The sequence below is a fragment of the Oncorhynchus clarkii genome, chromosome 12 (genome assembly GCF_045791955.1).
Source record: "Oncorhynchus clarkii lewisi isolate Uvic-CL-2024 chromosome 12, UVic_Ocla_1.0, whole genome shotgun sequence".
Taxonomy (NCBI): Eukaryota; Metazoa; Chordata; class Actinopteri; order Salmoniformes; family Salmonidae; genus Oncorhynchus; species Oncorhynchus clarkii.
The window spans coordinates 74,436,061-74,456,876 of NC_092158.1; the positions used below are offsets into that span (position 1 = coordinate 74,436,061).

Consider the following 20,816-nt stretch of genomic DNA (forward strand, 5'->3'; position numbering starts at 1 on the left):
TCTCTGCATATTCATTCAAAATTGTAAAATGTAATAAGAGAGTCGTCGTATTAATGGCTCAGTGTGACTTATAGAAATATAGCCTAATGCAAGAGTGACCTAAAGTACGTCAGCATTGCTCTTGCTTTCAATTCTTTTTATGATCCGCGTAACATGACGTCATACTCTAGTCTCCCCTGGAATCTAACAGTGTCTTACAGAAGACTAAATAGTCGATTGAGGGACGCAAATGTGGTTACTGTTTTACAGAGAATGGATACACCACAGCTATATCACTAATTGAATAATGCCTAAAAAGGGTGGGTGTGTTTTTATTGAAGTGGTACTGTATAGCGTGATACACATCAATAACTACATTCATACGATTGGCGTTTACTTTGGCAGATAAACATCATGGCTACAATGTCAGGCACACCGGCACAGGATATTAATTGCACGATGAAAAATAACAGAAAAGGGCGCATAGTCCGGCTTGAGCCGACATCAGGTTCAAATTGAGATCTGAGGGCTCTGCTCGGCATCGTCTGGCCAATAATTAGGTTGGTTCAAGTCTGCAAAGATGCGTCCTGAGAGCCAGATGACTATACCCGTTCAGTTGCTCCAGGATAATCAATCCACAGCCTATTCACAATCCATTCGAAATGGAACGTTACATCTTTTCTCAAAATGTTTTAATAAAGCAATAATATGCCACATGTCGATACACATAAAAATGAGATACCCATCTGCATTAATAACACAATATACTATAGGCCTATAGCCTATCAATTAATTAACGAAGGTGTTTAAATCATTTAGATGGTGAAATATTTCCCCTGCTGGCTGAATCCAGTCCAGGGACTCATATTCCCAGGGCAGTGAAACCATGTGTCTGAATGATTAACCCTCTCAAGGGTATATACAGTACAGTGCATTCAGAAAGTATTCAAACCCCTTGACAGCCTTACTCTAAAATGGATCAAATAAAATTCCTAATTAATCAACACTCAATGCCCAATAACAAAGCAAAAACAGGATTAGAAATGTTTGCAAATGTATTTAAAATAAAAAAACAGAAATACCTTATTTACATTGATATTCAGACCCTTTGCTATGAGCTCAGCTGCATCCTGTTTCCATTGATCATCCTTGAGATGTTTCTACAACTTGATTGGAGTCAACCTGTGGTACATTCAATTGATTGGACATTATTTGGAAAGGCACACACACCCCTGTCTATTTACAGTTGAAGTCGGAAGTTTACATACATCTTAGCCAAATACATTTAAACTCAGTTTCACAATTCCTGACATTTAATCCTAGTAAAGATTCCCTGTTTTAGGTCAGTTAGGATCACCACTTTATTTTAAGAATGTGAAATGTCAGAATAATAGTAAAGAGAATGATTTATTTCAGCTTTTACTTCTTTCATCACATTCCCAGTGGGTCAGAAGTTTACATACTGTACACTCAATTAGTATTTGGTAGCATTGCCTTTAAATTGTTTGACTTGGGTCAAATGTTTCAGGTAGACTTCCACAAGCTTCCAACAATAAGTTGGGAAAATTTTAGCCCATTCTTCCTGACAGAGCTGGTGTAACAGAGTCAGGTTTGTCGGCCTCCTTTCTCGCACACGCTCTTTTAGTTTTGCCCACACATTTTCTATAGGATTGAGGTCAGGGCTTTGTGACGGCCTCTCCAATACCTTGACTTTGATGTCCTTAAGCCATTTTGCCACAACTTTGGAAGTATGCTTGGGGTCATTGTCCATTTGGAAGACTGATGTCTTGAGATTTGCTTCAATATATCCACATAATGTTCCATCCTCATGATGCCTTCTATTTTGTGAAGTGCACCCCCACAACATGACGATGCCAACCCCGTGCTTCAAAGTTGGGATGGTGTTCTTCGGCTTGCAAGCCTCCCCTTTCTCCTCCAAACATAACGATGGTCATTATGACCAAACTGATCTATTTTTGTTTCATCAGACCAGAGGACATTTCTCCAAAAAGTACAATCTTTGTCCCCATGTGCAGTTGCAAACCGTAGTCTGGCTTTTTTATGGCAGCTTCTTCCTTGCTTTGGGGCCTTTCAGATTATGTCGATATTGGACTCGTTTTACTGTGGATATAGATACTTTTGTACCGGTTTCCACCAGCATCTTCACAAGATCCTTTGCTGTTGTTCTGGGATTGATTAGCCCTTTTCGCACCAAAGTACGTTCATCTCTAGGAGACAGAATGACGGCTGCGTGGTCCCATGGTGTTTATACTTGCGTACTATTGTTTGTACAGATGAACGTGGTACCTTCAGGCATTTGGAAATTGCTCCCAAGGATAAACCAGACTTGTGGAGGTCTACATTTTTTCCCCCTGAGGTATTGTCTGATTTCTTTTGGTTTTCCCATGATGTCAAGCAAAGAGGCACTGAGTTTGAAGGTAGGCATTGAAATACACCCACAGGTACACCTCCAATTGACTTAAATTATGACAATTAGTCCACCAGAAGCATCTAAAACCATGACATAAATTTCTGGAATTTTCCAAGCTGTTTAAAAGGCACAGTCAACTTAGTGTAAGTCAACTTCTGACCCACTGGAATTGTGATTACTTGTGTCATGCACAAAGTAGATGTCCTAACCGACTTGCCAAAACTATAGTTTGTTAACAAGAAATTTGTGGTGTATGTAAACTTCCGACTTCAACTGTAAAGGTCCCACAGTTGACAGTGCATGTCAGAGCAAAAACCAAGCCATGAGGTCAAAGGAATTGTCCGTAGAGCTCCGAGAGAGGATTGTGTCGAGGCACCGTCATTGTACCGTCATACCCAAGAAGACTCAAGACTGTTATTGCTGCCAAAGGTGCCTCAACAAAGACTGAGTAAAGGGTCTGAATACTTACGTAAATGTAATATTTCAGTTTTGTTTTTGTTTTTATAAATTTGCAAACATTTGTTTTTATAAATTTTTTCTTTGTCATTATGAGGTATTGTGTGTAGGATTTAATCTATTTTAGAACAAGGCTGTAGCATAACAAATGGTGGAAAAAGTCAAGGGGTCTGAATACTTTCCCAATACATTGTATATTAATCAGCACTGATAAAAGCATACTGTTAATATTGAAATAACATTTTAATACAGAGCAGTACAAAAAAAAAAGTGAATAAATAAAAAATAGTAGTTCTTTTCCTGACCGATAAAAATGCAGTTTTAGACAAGCCTCGTGAAAATACAATAAACAGAGGAAATACAGTAGTTACAGACGTTGGTACGTAGGTGCGGCAGTGTGAATACAGTATAGTGCAATACAATAAAGGAGACACAGTCCAATACAGTAGTTAAAAAAAAACTATATTACATGTTTCCACCAACCACAGGGTTGAAGATTCATTCCAGAACATGTGGAGTGTTTGTCAGCACAGAGTGAGAGAGGGAGAGGGGGGGAGAGAGTGAATGTCACTGCCTGTCTGGCAGTGCTTACCATGTGAACATCAGTGATGCGACAGTGTTTTTGGTCAGTGCAGGAAAAATAACATTTCACAGTGTCAGAGACCATTTGTAAGGCTCCCTCTCTTCCCAAAGCCACATCTATCCAACCTACAATGTGTCCATTGTATGTTCATCTAGAGCAGATGGGCCTCTAATGATCAAAATGTCATACTTCTTCATAATGAATTCCTGTCCTGATACAGGGTGTATGAAAGAGAGAAGTCAGTAGTGAAAGAATGTCAGTTATTTGGTATGAGGATCGTTGGTTACAGAACGACTCCCTGGGAACATTTAATGACTACGTCTGGCAGCAACTGGTCCCCCACCAAAATAATCACACACAAATTCACTAAGGCCACGAAACACAGGGAACAGGCCTGCTAAACCACACAGTGTAACCACCCAGGCCCGTCCACAGCAAACATGACACACACACAAGCAAATGGAAAGAAGCCTATATCCTGTGCAGTCGGGGCAAGACACACACTCAAACACAAACTTCCAAGCGCACACATTCAAACGCGGCCCAAAACAAACACACAATTAGGGAAGCGCCTAGGAGCTGTTTTGGATTCTCCAGTTCAGGAAAAGCTACAATTAAACTGAGCGGAGATGAACAGTGAGGGAGAGGCATCATTCTGGCTCCTCCTCAATGCAGAGAGACTCCTCCTGAAAGCTGGTCTATGTAAATGCCCAGGAGAAAGAGAGAGATGGTCCAAATGACTGTTTACAGTGCAGATAAACTTCCAGTATAAACAGAGGGAGCTTTTCCTATAGGAGTGTGAGAGACAGAGAGAATGGGGGGAGGTAGAGCAGAGCAGGAGAGGACGACAAGAAATGAGTGAGTGAGGCGGGAGAGAGATGGTATGGCCTGACACTGGGGGGGGGGGGGGGGGGGGTTGGAATAACAAGCTAGAGAGATGGAGAAGGATGGTGTGAATGTTGAGGATAGACTGTTGGTGTGTGAAGGGGGTGGGGGAGACAGACCAGTTGAAATCAAGAGTTTGTCTCAAGCTCTCGGTTTCCTCTCTGTTGACGAGGTCTGCTGTGCTTCAACAGTCCCCCCTGCGGAGACTGGACCTACTGAAGGAATTTCTGTGAAGACATAAAAAGATCAAAAGACAGATTAAAATGCTGCTATGTGGATGAGGGTTTTGCAATGTGTGGATGAAGGAGCCTCTTCATTGCTGGTATGGTGTATGTCATTTTGTGTTCTGGCAGGTGTGGCTGTGCTGTATCTGCCTGTGATTAGAAATCCTCCATCCCTCATATAAGACACGCAGCTGGCTCCAAAAACACCCAGTCAGAAACCAACCAATGGTTTACAAAACAGATCTGCTGAGATGATTGAAGCAGCAGCTGCATTGTGTGTGGATGAAGGGGTCCTACTAGTGGCACTCAGTGGAGCGTGATGCATGTTTGTGTGACTACGAGTATGTAAAGTGTCGAGTTACTACGGTGTTTTTCAAAGCAGAGGCTGGCAGTGGGGTGTTCAAATGGATTAGCTCACAGCGTGTGTGTTTGCATCTGTGTGTGTGTTAGACGGTGTCCAGTTACTATTGTGTAGGCTGTAGATGTCAGTGCTCTGTAGAGTTGGATGCGCTCATATTGTGTGTGTGTGTGTGTGTGTGTGTGTGTATGTCTGTGTATTATGAGTGTGTGTCCATGCATGTTCATAAGTGTGGGAATCCAGTTTCTTGTACATAGACATGGAATCACTGGTCACTTTAATAATGTTAACATAATGCTTTACTCATTTCATATGTATATACTGTATTCTATTCTACTGTATTTTAGTCAATGCCACTCTGACATTGCTCGTCCTAATATTTACATATTTATTCATTCCATTCTATTACTTTTAGATTTGTATGTATTGTTAAGATACTACTGCACTGTTGGAGCTAGAAACACAAGCATTTCGCTACACCAGCAATAACATCTACTAAATATGTGCACGTGACCAATAAGATTTGATTTGTAACCTTTGTGTAGCAGACTGAAGCCCTGCAGCCGGCAGTGTCCTGTAGAGCTGGGGGATCTTGCGGGTGATGAGAGGTCCCAGAGACTCTTTCAGCTTATTGTAGTTCCTCTCCATTTCCTTGTGGTACTCTTTCTGGTCTGGACCAATCAGAGTCTTGTTCTTCCTCAGGGCATCCTCACACCTGCAGGAGAGGAATGCACACACAGACACACACGCGCACACACACACACATGCGCACACACACACACACGCGCGCACGCACACACACGGGGAGTCAAAGTCTGTTCACTGGGTTATTGAACTGTGTGTGTGTGCATGCGTGTCAGACTGTAGAGTCCATGTACAGACTTTGTAAGGTGTCATCACCTCTTAGTGAAGTCTTTAAAGCAGAGGCGTAGTTTGTTGTGATGACGGTACAGCTTGGGGTCATCAGGAATGTCAGAGAGAAAGACCTGGGCCACCTCCAGAGGGCCCTGAGCGCGAGAGCGAGAGAGACAGTTACGTACACGATCCAGCATGTCAAACACACAAAGGGATATTAAACAACACACAGTACCTGGTTGACAGTGGTGCCCACGGAGCCCTGCAGCACCATCTGCAGCATCTTGGCGTCGGCAGGCTCCTGGTGGGTAGCGAAGGCCAGCTCCTGGGTCTTCTTCTGCATGTCCTCTATAGCCACCTCCATGGGCACCAAGATGATCTGGAGAGAAGAGGGGACAGCGACATGATCATGAGCACTGCCTCACTGCTAGTGGATTAAGATAGTGTTATGTACTGTAAAGCTCTATGAGCACCTGGAAAAACACTGCTAAATATAAATAATTTCACTGTTCACAGTGTTCACCATGTTTCACACTAGTCATACATGTATACAGTGACCCACCTCCTCTTTGTGGATGACGTTGATGCGTGTCTTGATGTAGGGGAAAGCGTGGGATGTGGTGAGGATGGACTTGCGTTTGTACTGCTCGTGCAGGTCCCCGTGGGCGCGCCCGTCCAGGGTGAAGGGGGTGCAGTACATGAAGGTGCGCAGGTTGTAGTTCTTGTCGAAGTAGGTGATCCTCTCCTTCAGCTCGTAGGTGTCGAAGAAGGGCTCCACATAGGTGATCTGGAGGTAGGCCTGACAAACATAGATATAAAACACATATATAAGCACTGGAGGTAGGCCTGAGAGCCACGCAGATATACAACACATAGATCAGTACTAAGGGTCATTCCTCACATCCCCAAGTAAAAACTAAAACACAAACTTTCAGTAATTTCTCTTTCTGAGACTTTGGGCCTTTTACCTTATTGGGGTCCAGCTTGTTCTTGTCCACATGGTTGGAGTCCTTGATAATCTCCACCACATCATCTCCAAACCGCTCAGCATAGAACTCCTGAACAAGATGAGAGAGTCATTCAAAAAGACTGGTATCAGCTTATAACACACAACTCTGCAATGATCCAGTGAGTTTCAGAAAGGATCACTGATGTCTTTGGGTGCTATATAAATGATTATTAACATCCTCCTCGTTATTCTCCTCTGACCGTACCTCTAATCTGTAGGAGATCTCAGCCAGCTTGGTGATAGAGGGCTCCTTGTACACAAACTCCTGCTCATCCAGGTCCCCAAAGCGACAGCCGTAGAAGCCCACCCGGAAGTAGGTCCCAAACATCCTCTACACACTATAGAGAGGGGCATGGAAGACAGAGAGAGGGGGGAGAACAGGAAAACAGAAAACAGAGATTACTTTCAGAGTCACTTAGTCTAAGTTGTCCTAAATTGACATGTTACAACCAGGGCTCTAAAGTGCCACCACAAGTGACAACATATTTTGCTGTGCAATTTGGCGTTTTAATTTGGGACTGCCTTCGTAAAGTATTCAGACCCCTTGACTTTTTCCACATTTTGTTACATTACAGCCTTATTCTAAAATGTATTAAATTGTTCTTGTTCCCTTCATAAATCTACATACAATACCCCATTATGACAAAACAAAAAAAGGGTTTTAAAATTTGTTGTTAAATTATTAAAAGTATGACATTTACATAAGTATTCAGACCCTTTACTCAGTACTTTTCTGAAGCCTGTTTGGCAGTGATTACAGCCTTGAGACTTCTTGAGTATTTTTTTTATTTTACCTTTATTTAACCAGGTAGGCAAGCTGAGAACAAGTTCTCATTTACAATTGCGACCTGGCCAAGGTAAAGCAAAGCAGTTCGACAGGTACAACAACACAGAGTTACATATAGAGTAAAACAAACAGACAGTCAAAAATACAGTAGAAAATAAGTCTATATACAATTCTTGTATGACGGTACAAGCTTGGCACAGCTGTATATGGGGAGTTTCTCCCATTCTTCTCTGCAGATCCTCTCAAGCTCTGTCAGTTTGGATGGGGAGCGTCGCAGCACAGATATTTTCAGGTCTCTCCAGAGATGTTCAACCAGGTTCAAGTCCGGGCCACTCAAGGACATTGAGACTTTTCTCGAATCCACTCCTGCGTTGTCTTGGCTGTGTGCTTATGGTCGTGGCCTGTTTAAAGGTGAGCCTTAACCCCAGTCTAAGATCCTGAGCGCTCTGGAGCAGGTTTTCATCAAAGAGCTCTCTGTACTTTGCTCTGTTCATCTTTCCTTCGATCATAGTCTCCCCAGTCCCTGCAGCTGAAAAATCCCCACGGCATGATGTTTCCACCACCATGCTTCACCGTATGGATGGTGCCAGGTTTCCTCCAGACGTGATGCTTGGCATTCAGCCCAAATAGTTCAATCTTGGTTTCATCAGACAAGAGAATCTTGTTTCTCATGGTCTGAGAGTCTTCAGGTGCCCTTCCGCAAACTCCAAGCAGACGGTCATGTGGATTTTACTAAGGTGTGGCTTCCATCTGGCCACTCTACAATAAAGTGGAATGCTGCAGAGATGGTTGACCTTCTGGAAGGTTCTCCCATCTCCGCAGAGGAACTTGGTCACCTCCCTGACCAAGGCCCTTCTCCCCCGAATGCTCAGTTTGGCAGGGCGGCCAGTTCTAAGAAGAGTATTGGTGTTTCCAAACTTCTTCCATTTAAGAATGATGGAGGCCACGGTGTTCTTGGGGACCTTCAATGCTGCAGAACTGTTTTGGTACCCTTCCCCAGATCTGTGCCTCGACACAATCCTCTCTCGGAGCGCTACAGACAATTCCTTCGACCTCTTGGCTTGGTTTTTGTTCTGACATGCACTGTCAACTGTGGGACCTTATATAGACAGGTGTGTGCCTTTCCAAATCATGCCCAATCAATTGAATTTACCCCAGGTGGACTCCAATCAGGTTGTAGAAACATCAATGATGATCAATAGAAACAGGATGCATCTGAACTCAATTTCAAGTCTCATAGCAAAGGGTTTGAATACTTATGTGAATAAGGCATCTGTTTTGTATTTTGTATAAATTAGCAAACATTTCTAAAAAACAGTTTTCACTTTGTCATTATGGGGTAGTGTGTGTAGATTGCGGAGGATTTTTATTTATTTAATCCATTTTAGAATAAGGCTGTAACTTAACAAAATGTGGAAAAAGTGAAGGGGTCTGAATAATTTCTGAAGGAAGTGTATTATTATTATTTTTATTTAAAAATCAGATACTTTTTTCAATAATCATTTTTGTAATGACAAGGCTTTGCTGTACCATTGTTCCCAAGCACATATTCATTAGCATCATGCTTGCACCCCTAATACAGCGACAACTGCTTGTTTCTAACCCATATCACTGGGATGTCTTGCATGTTCTCATCAAACTTGACACTCTTAAAGAGACGGTGTACAATTTTCAATGCAATGCATCTCAGTCGGAAAAGTGCTTTTACACAATGTAGAAACCTAATATTCCACAAATTACTTTTTAAATTCAATGAAAAGTATTTGGTTTCAATGTGTATGGAAATAAATAAATAATAATAAACATATTTAAAGGGTTACATATTAATTTCTAGGGCACAACATGTGCTTCAGAAGTAGACAGAATTCATATAGTCTCTCTCAATACAAAAAAATAAATAAATAAAATCATATTTTCTGCTGCTCCTACATTTAAGTTGGGAACATCGGTGCTACCAATGACATTTTCTAATTTAGAGCCCCAGTTAAAACATTGAAACCATATGCTACCACAGCAACCACTAAATACGCCCCAGAGAGTTGGAGCCAGTCAATCTTGTGCAACTGTTTTACACAACTATGTATTGGTTAAGTGTGTCAAAGTGTGAATGCAATACTGTGGTTAGAATAAGTGTTGGGGAGAGTTTTATAACATTTCACTTACCAGTTAGGAAACATCATCCAGAAAGGACAGGAAAGGCAGGGAAACCACGGGGAAGAGAAATCAAATATTATTGTTTAAATGCATTTATAAATTGGGTGGTTTGAGCCCTGAATGCTGATTGGCTGACAGCTGTAGTATATCAGACCGTATACCATGGGTATGACAAAACATGCATTTTTACTGATTTAATTACGTTGGTAACCAGATTATAATAGCAATAAGGCATCTCCGAGTTTGTGGTATATGGCCAATATACCACGGCTAAGGGCTGTACCCAGGCACTCTGCTTTGCATCGCGCATTAGAACAGCCCTTAGCCGTGGTACAGTTGAAGTCGGAAGTTTACATACACTTAGGTTGGAGTCATGAAAACTCGTTTTTCAACCACTCCACAAATTTCTTGTTAACAAACTATAGTTTTGGCAAGTTGGTTAGGACATCTACTTTGTGCATGACACAAGTCATTTTTTCAACAATTGTTTACAAACAGATTATTTCACTTATAATTCACTGTATCACAATTCCAGTGGGTCAGAAGTTTACATACAGTCGTGGCCAAATGTTGAGAATGACACAAATATTTATTTCCACAAAGTTTGCTGCTTCAGTGTCTTTAGATATTTGTCAGATGTTACTATGGAATACTAAAGTATAATTACAAGCATTTCATAAGTGTCAAAGGCTTTTATTGACAAGGTGCACCATCATGCTGGAAAAGGCATTGTTCGTCACCAAACTGTTCCTGGATGGTTGGGAGAAGTTGCTCACGGAGGATGTGTTGGTACCATTCTTTATTCATGGCTGTGTTCTTAGGCAAAATTGTGAGTGAGCCCACACCCTTGGCTGAGAAGCAACCCCACACATGAATGGTCTTCGGATGCTTTACTGTTGGCATGACACAGGACTGATGGTAGCGCTCACCTTGTCTTCTCCGGACAAGCTTTTTTCCGGATGCCCCAAACAATCGGAAAGGTGATTCATCAGAGAAAATGACTTTACCCCAGTCCTCAGCAGTCCAATCCCTGTACCTTTTGCAGAATATCATTCTGTCCCTGATGTTTTTCCTGGAGAGAAGTGGCTTCTTTGCTGCCCTTCTTGACACCAGGCCATCCTCCAAAAGTATTTGCCTAACTGTACATGCAGATGCACTCACACCTGCCTGCTGCCATTCCTGAGCAAGCTTTGTACTGGTGGTGCCCCGATCCCGCAGCTGAATCAACTTTAGGAGACGGTCCTGGTGCTTGCTGGACTTTCTTGGGCGCCCTGAAGCCTTCTTCACAACAATTAAACCGCTCTCCTTGAAGTTCTTGATGATCCGATAAATGGTTGATTTAGGTGCAATCTTACTGGCAGCAATATCCTTGCTTGTGAAGCCCTTTTTGTGCAAAGCAATGATGACGGCACATGTTTCCTTGAGGTAACCATGGTTGACAGATGAAGAACAATGATTCCAAGCACCACCCTCCTTTTGAAGCTTCCAGTCTGTTATTCGAACTCAATCAGCATGACAGAGTGATCTCCAGCCTTGTCCTAGTCAACACTCACACCCGTGTTAACGAGAAAATCACTGACATGATGTCAGCTGGTCCTTTTGTGGCAGGGCTGAAATGCAGTAGAAATGTTTTTGGGGGATTCAGTTCATTTGCATGGAAAAGAGGGACTTTGCAATTAATTGCAATTAATCTGATCACTCTTCATAACATCTTGGAGTATACGCAAATTGCCATCATACAAACTGAGGCAGCAGACTTTGTGAAAATTAATACTCATGTCATTCTCAAAACGTTTGACATCATGGGAAAATCAAAAGAAATCAGCCAAGACCTCAGATATTTTTTTTTAGACCTCCACAAGTCTGGTTCATCCTTGGGAGAAATGTCCAAATTCCTGAAGGTACCATGTTCATCTGTACAAACAATAGTACGCAAGTATAAACACCATGGGACCACGCAGCCGTCATACCGCTCAGGAAGGAGACGCGTTCTGTCTCCTAGAGATGAATGTACATTGGAGTGAAAAGTGCTAATCAATCCCAGAACAACAGCAATGGATCCTGTGAAGATGCTGGAGGAAACAGGTACAAAAGTACCTATATCCACAATAAAACAAGTTCTATATCAACATAACCTGAAAGGCTGCTCAGCAAGGAAGAAGCCACTGCTCCAAAACCGCCATAAAAAAGCCAGACTACGGTTTGCATCCGCACATGAGGACAAATATCGTACTTTTTGGAGAAATGTCCTCTGGTCTGATGAAACAAAAATAGAACAGTTTGGCCATAGTGACCATTGTTATGTTTGGAGGAAAAAGGGGGAGGCTTGCAAGCTGAAGAACACCATCCCAACCGTAAAGCACGGGGGTGGCAGCATCATGTTGTGGGGTGCTTTGCTGCAGGAGGGACTAGTGCACTTAACAAAATAGAAGACATCATGAGGAAGGAACATTATGTGGATATATTGAAGTAACATCTCAAGACATCAGTCAGGAAGTTAAAGCTTGGTCGCAAATGGGTCTTCCAAATGGACAATGACCCCAAGCATACTTCCAACGTTGTGGCAAAATGGCTTAAGGACAACAAAGTCAAGGTATTGGAGTGGCCACCACAAAGCCCTGACCTCAATCCCATAGAACATTTGTTGGATGAACTGAAGAAGTGTGTGTGAGCAAGGAGGCCTACAACCTGACTCAGTTACACCAGCTCTGTCAGGAGGAATGGGCCAAAATTCACCCAACTTATTGTGGGAAGCTTGTGGAAGTTAAAGGCAAAGCTCCCAAATACTAATTGAATGTATGTAAACTTATGACTCACTGAGAATGTGATGAAATAAATAAAAGCTGAAATGAATCACTCGCTCTACTTCTGACATTTCACATTCTTAAAATAAAGTGGTGATCCTAACTGACCTAAAACAGGGAATGTTTACTCGGATTACATGTCAGGAATTGTGAAAAACTGAGTTAAAATGTATTTGACTAAGGTGTATGTAAACTTCCGACTTCAACTGTACATCGGCCATATACCACACCCCCGCGTGCCTTATTGCTTAAATAAACTCAATGTCCGTTAAGTGACACAAACAAACAGCATATTTAAATTTACTTTACCTCCCATCCAGAACTCTGGTTGTAGATTTTGTTAAAGGTGTCCTGCAACTTTCCATGGACAGTAGCCAGCTTCTTGAAGTCTCTGTTGGCCTCGTGGACCGGGAGTAGGATCTTATACACCTCGTTGATGGCCTCATACATGGAAGCCTGCCGGGGAGATACAGTATGAAACAGTGAGAGGACAGTGAGAAGTCTACCTACAGCATACTACAATTCATATATACATGACCAAAAACCTGGTTTTCTCAATGTGAACATATAGCGCTGTCTATTTACTAGGTGGTAAGGAAATCTGATGTGTAGGGCGCCCACTCAAAGAGACACATTCAAATGTTATTCATCACGTATTTAAGGACATCTCAATGTAAAGAAAATCTGAGTAATACCATGTGGAAGGAGGTTGCAGCTTGCTCCAGCAGCCCCACCAGCCCCACCTCGCTGAAGTACTTCCCCGCACAGATACCCTCCTCCTCCGGGGACAGGATGTCATCAGACACCGCTGACTCCTCCAGAACATTAGACGAGATGTGCTACAGCAGGTAAGGGACATAGCAGTCAGGAAAAAATTCAGCTAAGGTTTTGAGGTATACTATAATGGACAGGAAAACACACACTCCTGACCTGGAAGGTGACACAGCCAATGGGCAGGTAGCGGCAGTCCTCCAGCATGTTGAGGTACTCTGCCACCAGGGCGGCGCTGTGCACCAGGCAGTGGGCTGCCTCCGCGTGGTTCCCTCTCTCCGAGTGCTTCCCCGCCATGTTCTGCAGCCACGTCAGGCGCAGGTCAGGGGAGTTCTGGTAGCCCTTAGCAATCCTGAGGGGGGGAGAAAGGAGGTGGGGAGGGAGAAAGACAGAAAATCAAGGCGGTACATAGCTAATGCAATCCAAGCCGAGGCGGCAGGTAGCCTAGTGGTTAGAGTGCTGGGCCAGTAACCCGAAAGGTTGCTGGATCAAATCCCCGAGCTGACAAGGTAAAAATCTGTCGTTCTGCCCCTGGGCAAGGCAGTTAACCCACTGTTCCACGGGCGCCGAAGACGTGGATGTCGATTAAGGCAGCCCCCCGCACCTCTCTTATTCAGAGGGATTGGGTTAAATGCGGAAGACACATTTCAGTTGAAGGCATTGGTATCCCCCTTTCACAATGGATTTCTCTTTACTCAGTTTGTGGATGTGAATGTGTTTGAGAGAAAGTGGTTGTGCCGATGAGACAGCTGTTGTATGTGTAATACCTGTACATGAGATCAATGAGCATCTCAGGGTCCTGCTGGTGCTCCTTCATCTTGACTGTGTCAGTCAGAATCATGTGCAGATTGAAGACCAGATCCTGGACCTGTTCTGGGAACGGGGAGTCCCGTAGCTCAAGGTCCTCCTCTGCGTAGGTCAGGATGGTTTTTAGGGAACGTCGGAGGTGCTCCTCGTTGAAGTTCTGAGATGTCCCCACCAGGGAGGACAGGGACATGGTGACCTGCATCTTCACCCGGGCAAAGTTCTACACCAGAGAGAGGATGAGTCAATACTCCAGACTACAGAAGGGATGTGACCAATACAGAATTCCACAACATGTCAGTTGATGGTGTTGAGACTGAACTGGAACCATCTTTACTCCTATTCTTATTGTTGTTGCATCGTTGACAGGTGAACCTGCAAGTAAGCATTTCATTATAACGCATACATCACCTGTATCCTGTGCACAGGACAAATACACTGGATTTGATTTGTATTATTGTGGTTAGATCTTAGCCTGGAAATCCAAACTGAATTCACGCTTCCTTTCACTATTGGTTCACTTCAAAACAGGTAAACGGAGTGTGAATGCAGTTTGTCTTTCCAGGCTATGATGAGCTTCTGTATGAGTGAGACTCACGTTGCCGATCTCAAAGTTCTGCCTCATCAGCAGGTAGAGGGAGGCGGAGGCTTGACTCCGGACAGAGCCCACACTGCTGCTGCAGTGGCGGAGCAGACGCAGACACAGGTCAGCACACAGCTCTGTGTCCTCCTCAAACAGCATCTCTGGGAACTACACACACAGGACACACACAAAGACATGTAACTTTGTGTGTGTAACTAACATACGGGCACAAACACACACACACACACACCCACCTTGAAGACCAGTCCCCTCTGTGTAGTGAAGCAGTGCTGCAGGAAGAGGGCACTCTGACTCCCTGCCATGCTGTGGAGGAGGACCCTCAACACCCCGCCCAAAACACTCTCCTTCAGCTCTGACACCAGCACCGTCTTCACTATGATCTCCAGCGTGTCCAGGACGACCAGAGAGGCTTCAGTGGCCAGGTTTCCATCCACCACGGACTCCTGCTCCGTCTCCGCCTTAGTTCTGCAACGAAACAGGGTTTGCAATCACTCAAGACACACACAAATCCGTACAAACTTCACTATACAATGTGCCTACACAAATACTGAACACAGACCGTTGATGACAAGTTCTATCGAGTCATTGGTCTACCTCGGCATTAATCTGTGCATATGGCGGGGACCTACTTGTCGACTCGGTCGGTGTTCTGTCTCCAGTGAGTGACGTTCTTCCTCCATCTGACATTCTCATTGCCATATGGACTTCGCTCTGAACAAAAACAAAGCATACGGACACTTGTAACAACCACAAAGGAACATTGCATGTAGAAAATCTCATAAACTATGATGGCCCATCTGGTGCTGGTACCTCTGCAGCGACGGACCATCTCCTGTCGGGCTCCGATGGTTCCCAGAATGGCCTCCTCTAGACGGGCCTTCATGTCCTGAGACTTCTTAAACGTCAGGCTGTTGATACGCTCCAGAGCCTTCTTCCCCTGGGACAACCAGTCAGAGATGGAACAGTCAGAACAGTTATAATAGGAGGTATTCAGGTATGAGAGTCCAACAGGGGTAACATGTGAAGGACTAGAGGTACAGCGGTCTGATCAGCGAGGGGGGACAGAAGTGGTGCCTACCTTGTACTCGAAGCAGGACACCGAGAGGTGCAGCAGGTCTGATCAGCGAGGGGGGACAGAAGTGGTGCCTACCTTGTACTCGAAGCAGGACACCGAGAGGTGCAGCAGGTCTGATCAGCGAGGGGGGACAGAAGTGGTGCCTACCTTGTACTCGAAGCAGGACACCGAGAGGTGCAGCAGGTCTAGCAGCCTGTTGATCTGCAGCACAGAGAGGTCTGACACCCAGCTCTCCAGCAGCGCAGCGTCTGCGTTCTTCAGGACCCACAGGAAAGACACCAGCAGAGTCCTACTGCACTCTGCCGACAGAGAGCTGCACTGACGACCAACCTGGGAGGGAGATGAACACCCACATTAGGGCTAGGAGTTTTCCCTGATGTCACGTTCCAAACTGTGTCACGTGCCAAACTGTGTCACGTGCCAAACTGTGTCACGTGCCAAACTATGTGGATGAGAAAGAGTGTCAGAGGAGCTCATGAGCAGTGAGCCATCTACAGGTAGTGAGGGGTAGTTCAGTATGGAGGCTGTCATTAGAAGGCATGCTGTACCCCCTCTGGTGTTGTGGATTTGCCCCATGCTGGTACTGTACCTTAGTGTGGAAGTGTACTACAAAGGATCTCAATAACAGAGGGAGGGGGATAATAAGTTAAATTGTTACCAGGGTTACTGGAGTTACTAAAAATGCCTGAGATATGAAAGCCTGAGGCAGTAAGCTCCACACAGCAGAGGGGGGCTGATGGTTTCTCATTACTCACCACCGTGGGCATGGTGAAGTTGGGGGCTTTGGCATGCGGCAGCGGGGAGCCAGCGATCGCCATGGCGACAGACTGACTGATGGTTCCGTTGTCTGGGTCCCCATCGTCTTGCATAGCTGGGGCGTGGCGGCCCCGGGCTTGAGAAGCGTCTGACAAGCACAGGAACAAAGCATACTGCTGATTCTATCAACCTACGCCGGAATAACTAGCTAGCATGAAATCTCCCACCTCCAATCAGGTTTTAAACACAACGCCACATGGTCAGAGAAGAGGAAGATGATGCTGGTTAACCTACAGCAGGGGTAGGCAACTAGATTAGGCCGTAGGACGATTTTTGTCGGAGCGCATAGTTGGGGGGCCAGAACATAATTATAATAATTTGTACACTGCAAATTGACCATAACTAAGCCCCAAAACAGATTGTTTTTGAGAATAACAATAATTTCATACCTTGATTACATTGACACATATCTCTTTTTTATTTGTGGGAATACTTGGGAACAGACTTCCTAAACGAATTCCTGGTGATTTAACAGTCTTTCAGTATAACCCCAAAAGACATGCTGGCTGTTTTTGGCGCGCGGTCAATCTGTTGCTGACCCCTGACCTACAGAGTGTCCTTCTCACCTGTGAAGTCATGGAGCTGGGGTAGGGTGTCCATGACGATGGGGATGAGGGGCAGGTAGAGCTGGGCGATGTGGGCTCGCACCTGGGGGTCCGTGTAGCGAGGATCCGCGTCGTGACTGCACATCAGAGAGTGGACTGCACTGATGGCCTTCTTATGCAGGAAAAACACCCTGGGGAGACTGAATGAGTCAGTACGTGCCGTGTGTGTCTAGTTGTGTGTGTGTGTCTAGTTGTGTGTGTGTGTGTGTGTGTGTGTGAGAGCTTGTGTGTGTAAAGCCTCCTCACCCCTCCCCATCAGGCTCCAGGATGAGGGATAGTTCAGTCAGCAGCAGGCCAGACAGGAAGTGTTGCTGTCTGAAGGGGACAGAGAGCTCAAACATACTGGCCACACCTTGGTCCTGGTGCATACTGGAGAACGCTGAACCCTGAGAGAGGGAGGGAGATGGATGGATGGTGGGAGGAGGGAGAGGAAGGACTTTCTAGCAAGAGTATTACTACAGATGTCAGCAGATGACAAAGTTGGCCCTTGGTCAAGATTATTGTGTTGCCTAGAAATTAATGGAGCCTCCAGTCCAGTGGAGTTACCTGGGAGGTGGTGGAGGAGGTGGAGGGGGAGGGCGAGGCAGGGGGGCTGAGGGTGGAGCAGGGTAGGTTGAGGGTGACATAGTGCTCATGGCTGCACACGATGCGGGTGAAGTCCATTCTCAGAGCAGTCAGAGAGCTGGGGTTCTGGGCTGTGTGGAACTTGTTGGCAATCTGACACACACAGAGAGAGAGAGAGAGAGACAGAGAGAGAGAGACAGAGAGAGAGACATAGAGAGAGAGACATAGAGAGAGAGAGAGAGAGAGAGAGAGAGAGAGAGAGAGAGAGAGAGAGAGAGAGAGAGAGAGAGAGAGAGAGAGAGATATTGTTCAGATGTGTAAGACAACGTATTCAGGGACTGGTTGCTGTAAAAGCAAATGATGTCATGTGTGTTTGTCATTTGTGATGACTCCGTTGATGACTGACAGTGGGTGTAAATACTGGCTTGTTCGTACGTGCCTGTTTGTAGTAGAACCAGACACTCAGTGTCTGAGAGTGGGTGAGTGGGTGTCTGTGTTTATCGTTGGAGCAGATGACAGAACCTGTGTGTGTGTGTGTGTGTGTGTGTGTGTGTGTACCTGTTTGTAGTAGGAGCGGATGAGGTTGAAGACGAAGCCACGGTCCATGAGAGACAGCAGGTCATTCAGGAAGAAGGCCAGACTGCTGTTCAACCTCTCCACAAGCTCCAAATCCTGAGAGAGAGACAGGAAAGGAGGGAGAGAAAGGGATGGAGTGAGAACAAGAGAGAGAGGAGGGAGAGAAAGTCAGTGATTAGAGGATATGGGAAGGATTAAGAGGACACAGAAGGTATACTATGTATTCCCTAAAAAAAAGGAATAGTGACTCCTATGTTCTGCAATTCCGTTCTAATGGCCCTTGGGTTGTGGCCACTGTACCTTGTGGTATCGCCCTGCTACATCAGCACTGATAGCCCCCACTAGAGCAGCGATGTCATCCACAAAGCGGTCTGGGAAGCGCTGGCGTCTGGGAAGGTCTATCCGGGAGGACAGGAACAGGTGGTGGGACATACTCTTCGTCTGGGAGAGGAGGAGAGGGAGGGAGAAAAAGAGGGATCACGGATTGTATCTAATTCTTCAAATGAACACTGGCTATGTAAAACATCATATTCCTTCACACTTTTCCCTAAATGAGAAATTTGACCAACTGTCTCTTGATTTTGGGAAATCCATTAACGGCCTGTGTGATGAGGAGGTGAGTAAGATCAAGATCTCATGAAAGATGCCATACAGACGCAACCGTCATCATCATCCTCATCGTTCAGATACGCACCATGAGCTGGAAGAAGAACCAGGCCTGTTGCAGTGCTGCCTCCCTCACTGTGCTGGTGCTCACCACCCACTGTAGTGCCAGCTCCTCATGGAGCAGCTACACCAGGAAGTGAACAGGGTCAGAGAGAAACACCCAGGCAGAGTGCAGTACACCACGGTTAGCGACACGGAGGCTAACGCAGGAAAAGCTAGCTAAAATACCCAGGTAAAAATACTGAGTTAACACTAGTACCATACAATCTCTCATAAAAAGGTAGGTTAGCCTGTCTGCTAACAAACACACAGTGAGAAAAGCTACTACTGCACTAACAACAGGATTATTGTAGAACACTAATGTGATGAATCCTGTAGGTAGCATTAGAGGAACATGAGACTCTAGACAGGTCTTATAATGTAGGCTTATTCTGGGTGATCCCAGATAACGAACTTCAGTCATACATGGCTTTGATGACTGTGTCAAGATTCAAAAGCTAATGCATTAAACAATTACTTATCTCTCACACACACACACTTACAGTATGAACTGATAAGCATATGTGTGTGTGTTACACATACTGACAAACATAGAATGGATGAGGATGGACAAGGGTGTTAATATCGTGTTTTAGACAATGTATGACAACGGTACCTTCTTGGCAATCTGTCTTGTTGGAGCTGAACAGAAGGTGGCGCTGTCTACAAAGGCAGACATGCGATTGCTGCCACGATCACTTGCCTGACAGAGTAGTGGAGCGATGGAAACACAGTGATGAAGACAAAGAGCAGGAGTGAGCAAGGTGGAAAAAGATGACTGAAAAATACAAGAAATGTGATGGATGGCTAGAGGACTTCCTGGACTCAACTGACTGCTTGGATAGAACTGACGTTAGTGCCAGAGACGTTCAGATGTTCCATGCGGTTGATAGGAGGAAATGTGATCCTAGTGAAAAGCATCATTGTGAATAACGAGGCTGAGTCGAGCTTAGCCAAGGAGGGGAAAAGGAACAGACCAATGACAGACAGCTGACAAAACGGGCCGTAGACAAATGCACAGCGCAGCAGCCACATAGGAGTGGAGGAGGGAAGGGCAGCGAGGAGGGTGTTGTTGGGTACGGGGTGAACATGGGGTTGGTTCTGGAGGACAAGACATGACAGAATGTTCAGATAGAAATGTATCGGGTAGAACAGACGTCATTGGCTCGGGTAGAATAGGGAATCACGTCCGCTCTAGTCGATATACTTCTCTCTGCAACGTTCTGAACAATTCTCGTTACTGAATGAACCGGCACCCATGGTGGAGGGGTAGGTAGGTAGTTGAAGGTAGGGAAGGAGGGTTGTTGGCACCTGCTTGAGCTCACAGGTGAAGTTGGGGTTCCGGCGTAGCACAGCTCTGGAGCCCCCGGGGGCATAAGCAGAGTTTACCCAGGAGTGGGAGCGGTCTATCCCCTGAACATCATATCACATCAGCCACCACACCGACACACAGGCAGCCACAGGGCATGGGGGAGAGAGGGAGCGAAGGAAGGTTAGGGAGGGGTGGAGACAAGGGTCAAATTAGAGGGAGGAGAAGGAAGGAAGGAAGGGAGAGAGAGAGAGAGAGAGAGAGAGAGAGAGAGAGGAGGAATAGCGAGGGATAGAACACAGAGTGACAGACAGGCACACCACAAGATTGCATAATTGACAACAGCGGTGGAATCAACCAACCATTGGCACAGACAGGCAGGAATCACAAGCATGCACATCAAGATACGACACTGGAGGGTCACTACAGGAGGACGAGGGGAGTCTGATTGTATGTTTATTC

At 45.1% G+C, this 20,816-nt stretch overlaps 1 protein-coding gene across 6 annotated transcripts in view; it reads right to left on the bottom strand.

Moving 5' to 3' along the window:
* Positions 1 to 301: 301 nt before the first annotated feature.
* LOC139421272 (dedicator of cytokinesis protein 7-like) overlaps positions 302 to 20,816 on the bottom strand; it is a 43,558-nt gene continuing 23,043 nt past the window's right edge. For 2 of the 6 annotated variants that reach the window (XM_071172001.1, XM_071172000.1), the window contains exons 22-45: positions 19,662 to 19,748; positions 19,035 to 19,130; positions 18,641 to 18,781; positions 18,323 to 18,436; positions 17,747 to 17,917; positions 17,447 to 17,586; positions 17,162 to 17,331; positions 16,535 to 16,683; positions 15,927 to 16,109; positions 15,515 to 15,641; positions 15,334 to 15,415; positions 14,938 to 15,169; positions 14,699 to 14,851; positions 14,064 to 14,323; positions 13,456 to 13,648; positions 13,221 to 13,364; positions 12,835 to 12,981; positions 6,986 to 7,111; positions 6,740 to 6,829; positions 6,334 to 6,570; positions 6,007 to 6,150; positions 5,817 to 5,923; positions 5,452 to 5,631; positions 2,798 to 4,561 (exon numbers count right to left, since the gene is read on the bottom strand). In XM_071172001.1, the coding sequence (XP_071028102.1) occupies positions 4,519 to 4,561; positions 5,452 to 5,631; positions 5,817 to 5,923; positions 6,007 to 6,150; positions 6,334 to 6,570; positions 6,740 to 6,829; positions 6,986 to 7,111; positions 12,835 to 12,981; positions 13,221 to 13,364; positions 13,456 to 13,648; positions 14,064 to 14,323; positions 14,699 to 14,851; positions 14,938 to 15,169; positions 15,334 to 15,415; positions 15,515 to 15,641; positions 15,927 to 16,109; positions 16,535 to 16,683; positions 17,162 to 17,331; positions 17,447 to 17,586; positions 17,747 to 17,917; positions 18,323 to 18,436; positions 18,641 to 18,781; positions 19,035 to 19,130; positions 19,662 to 19,748 (3,516 nt within the window). In that variant the 3' untranslated portion in view covers positions 2,798 to 4,518. Of the gene's footprint in view, positions 4,562 to 5,451; positions 5,632 to 5,816; positions 5,924 to 6,006; positions 6,151 to 6,333; positions 6,571 to 6,739; positions 6,830 to 6,985; positions 7,112 to 12,834; positions 12,982 to 13,220; positions 13,365 to 13,455; positions 13,649 to 14,063; positions 14,324 to 14,698; positions 14,852 to 14,937; positions 15,170 to 15,333; positions 15,642 to 15,926; positions 16,110 to 16,534; positions 16,684 to 17,161; positions 17,332 to 17,446; positions 17,587 to 17,746; positions 17,918 to 18,322; positions 18,437 to 18,640; positions 18,782 to 19,034; positions 19,131 to 19,661; positions 19,749 to 20,356; positions 20,459 to 20,816 lie in introns of all 6 variants that reach the window. The other 4 variants (XM_071171996.1, XM_071171995.1, XM_071171997.1 and 1 more) reach the window with 3 other exon arrangements.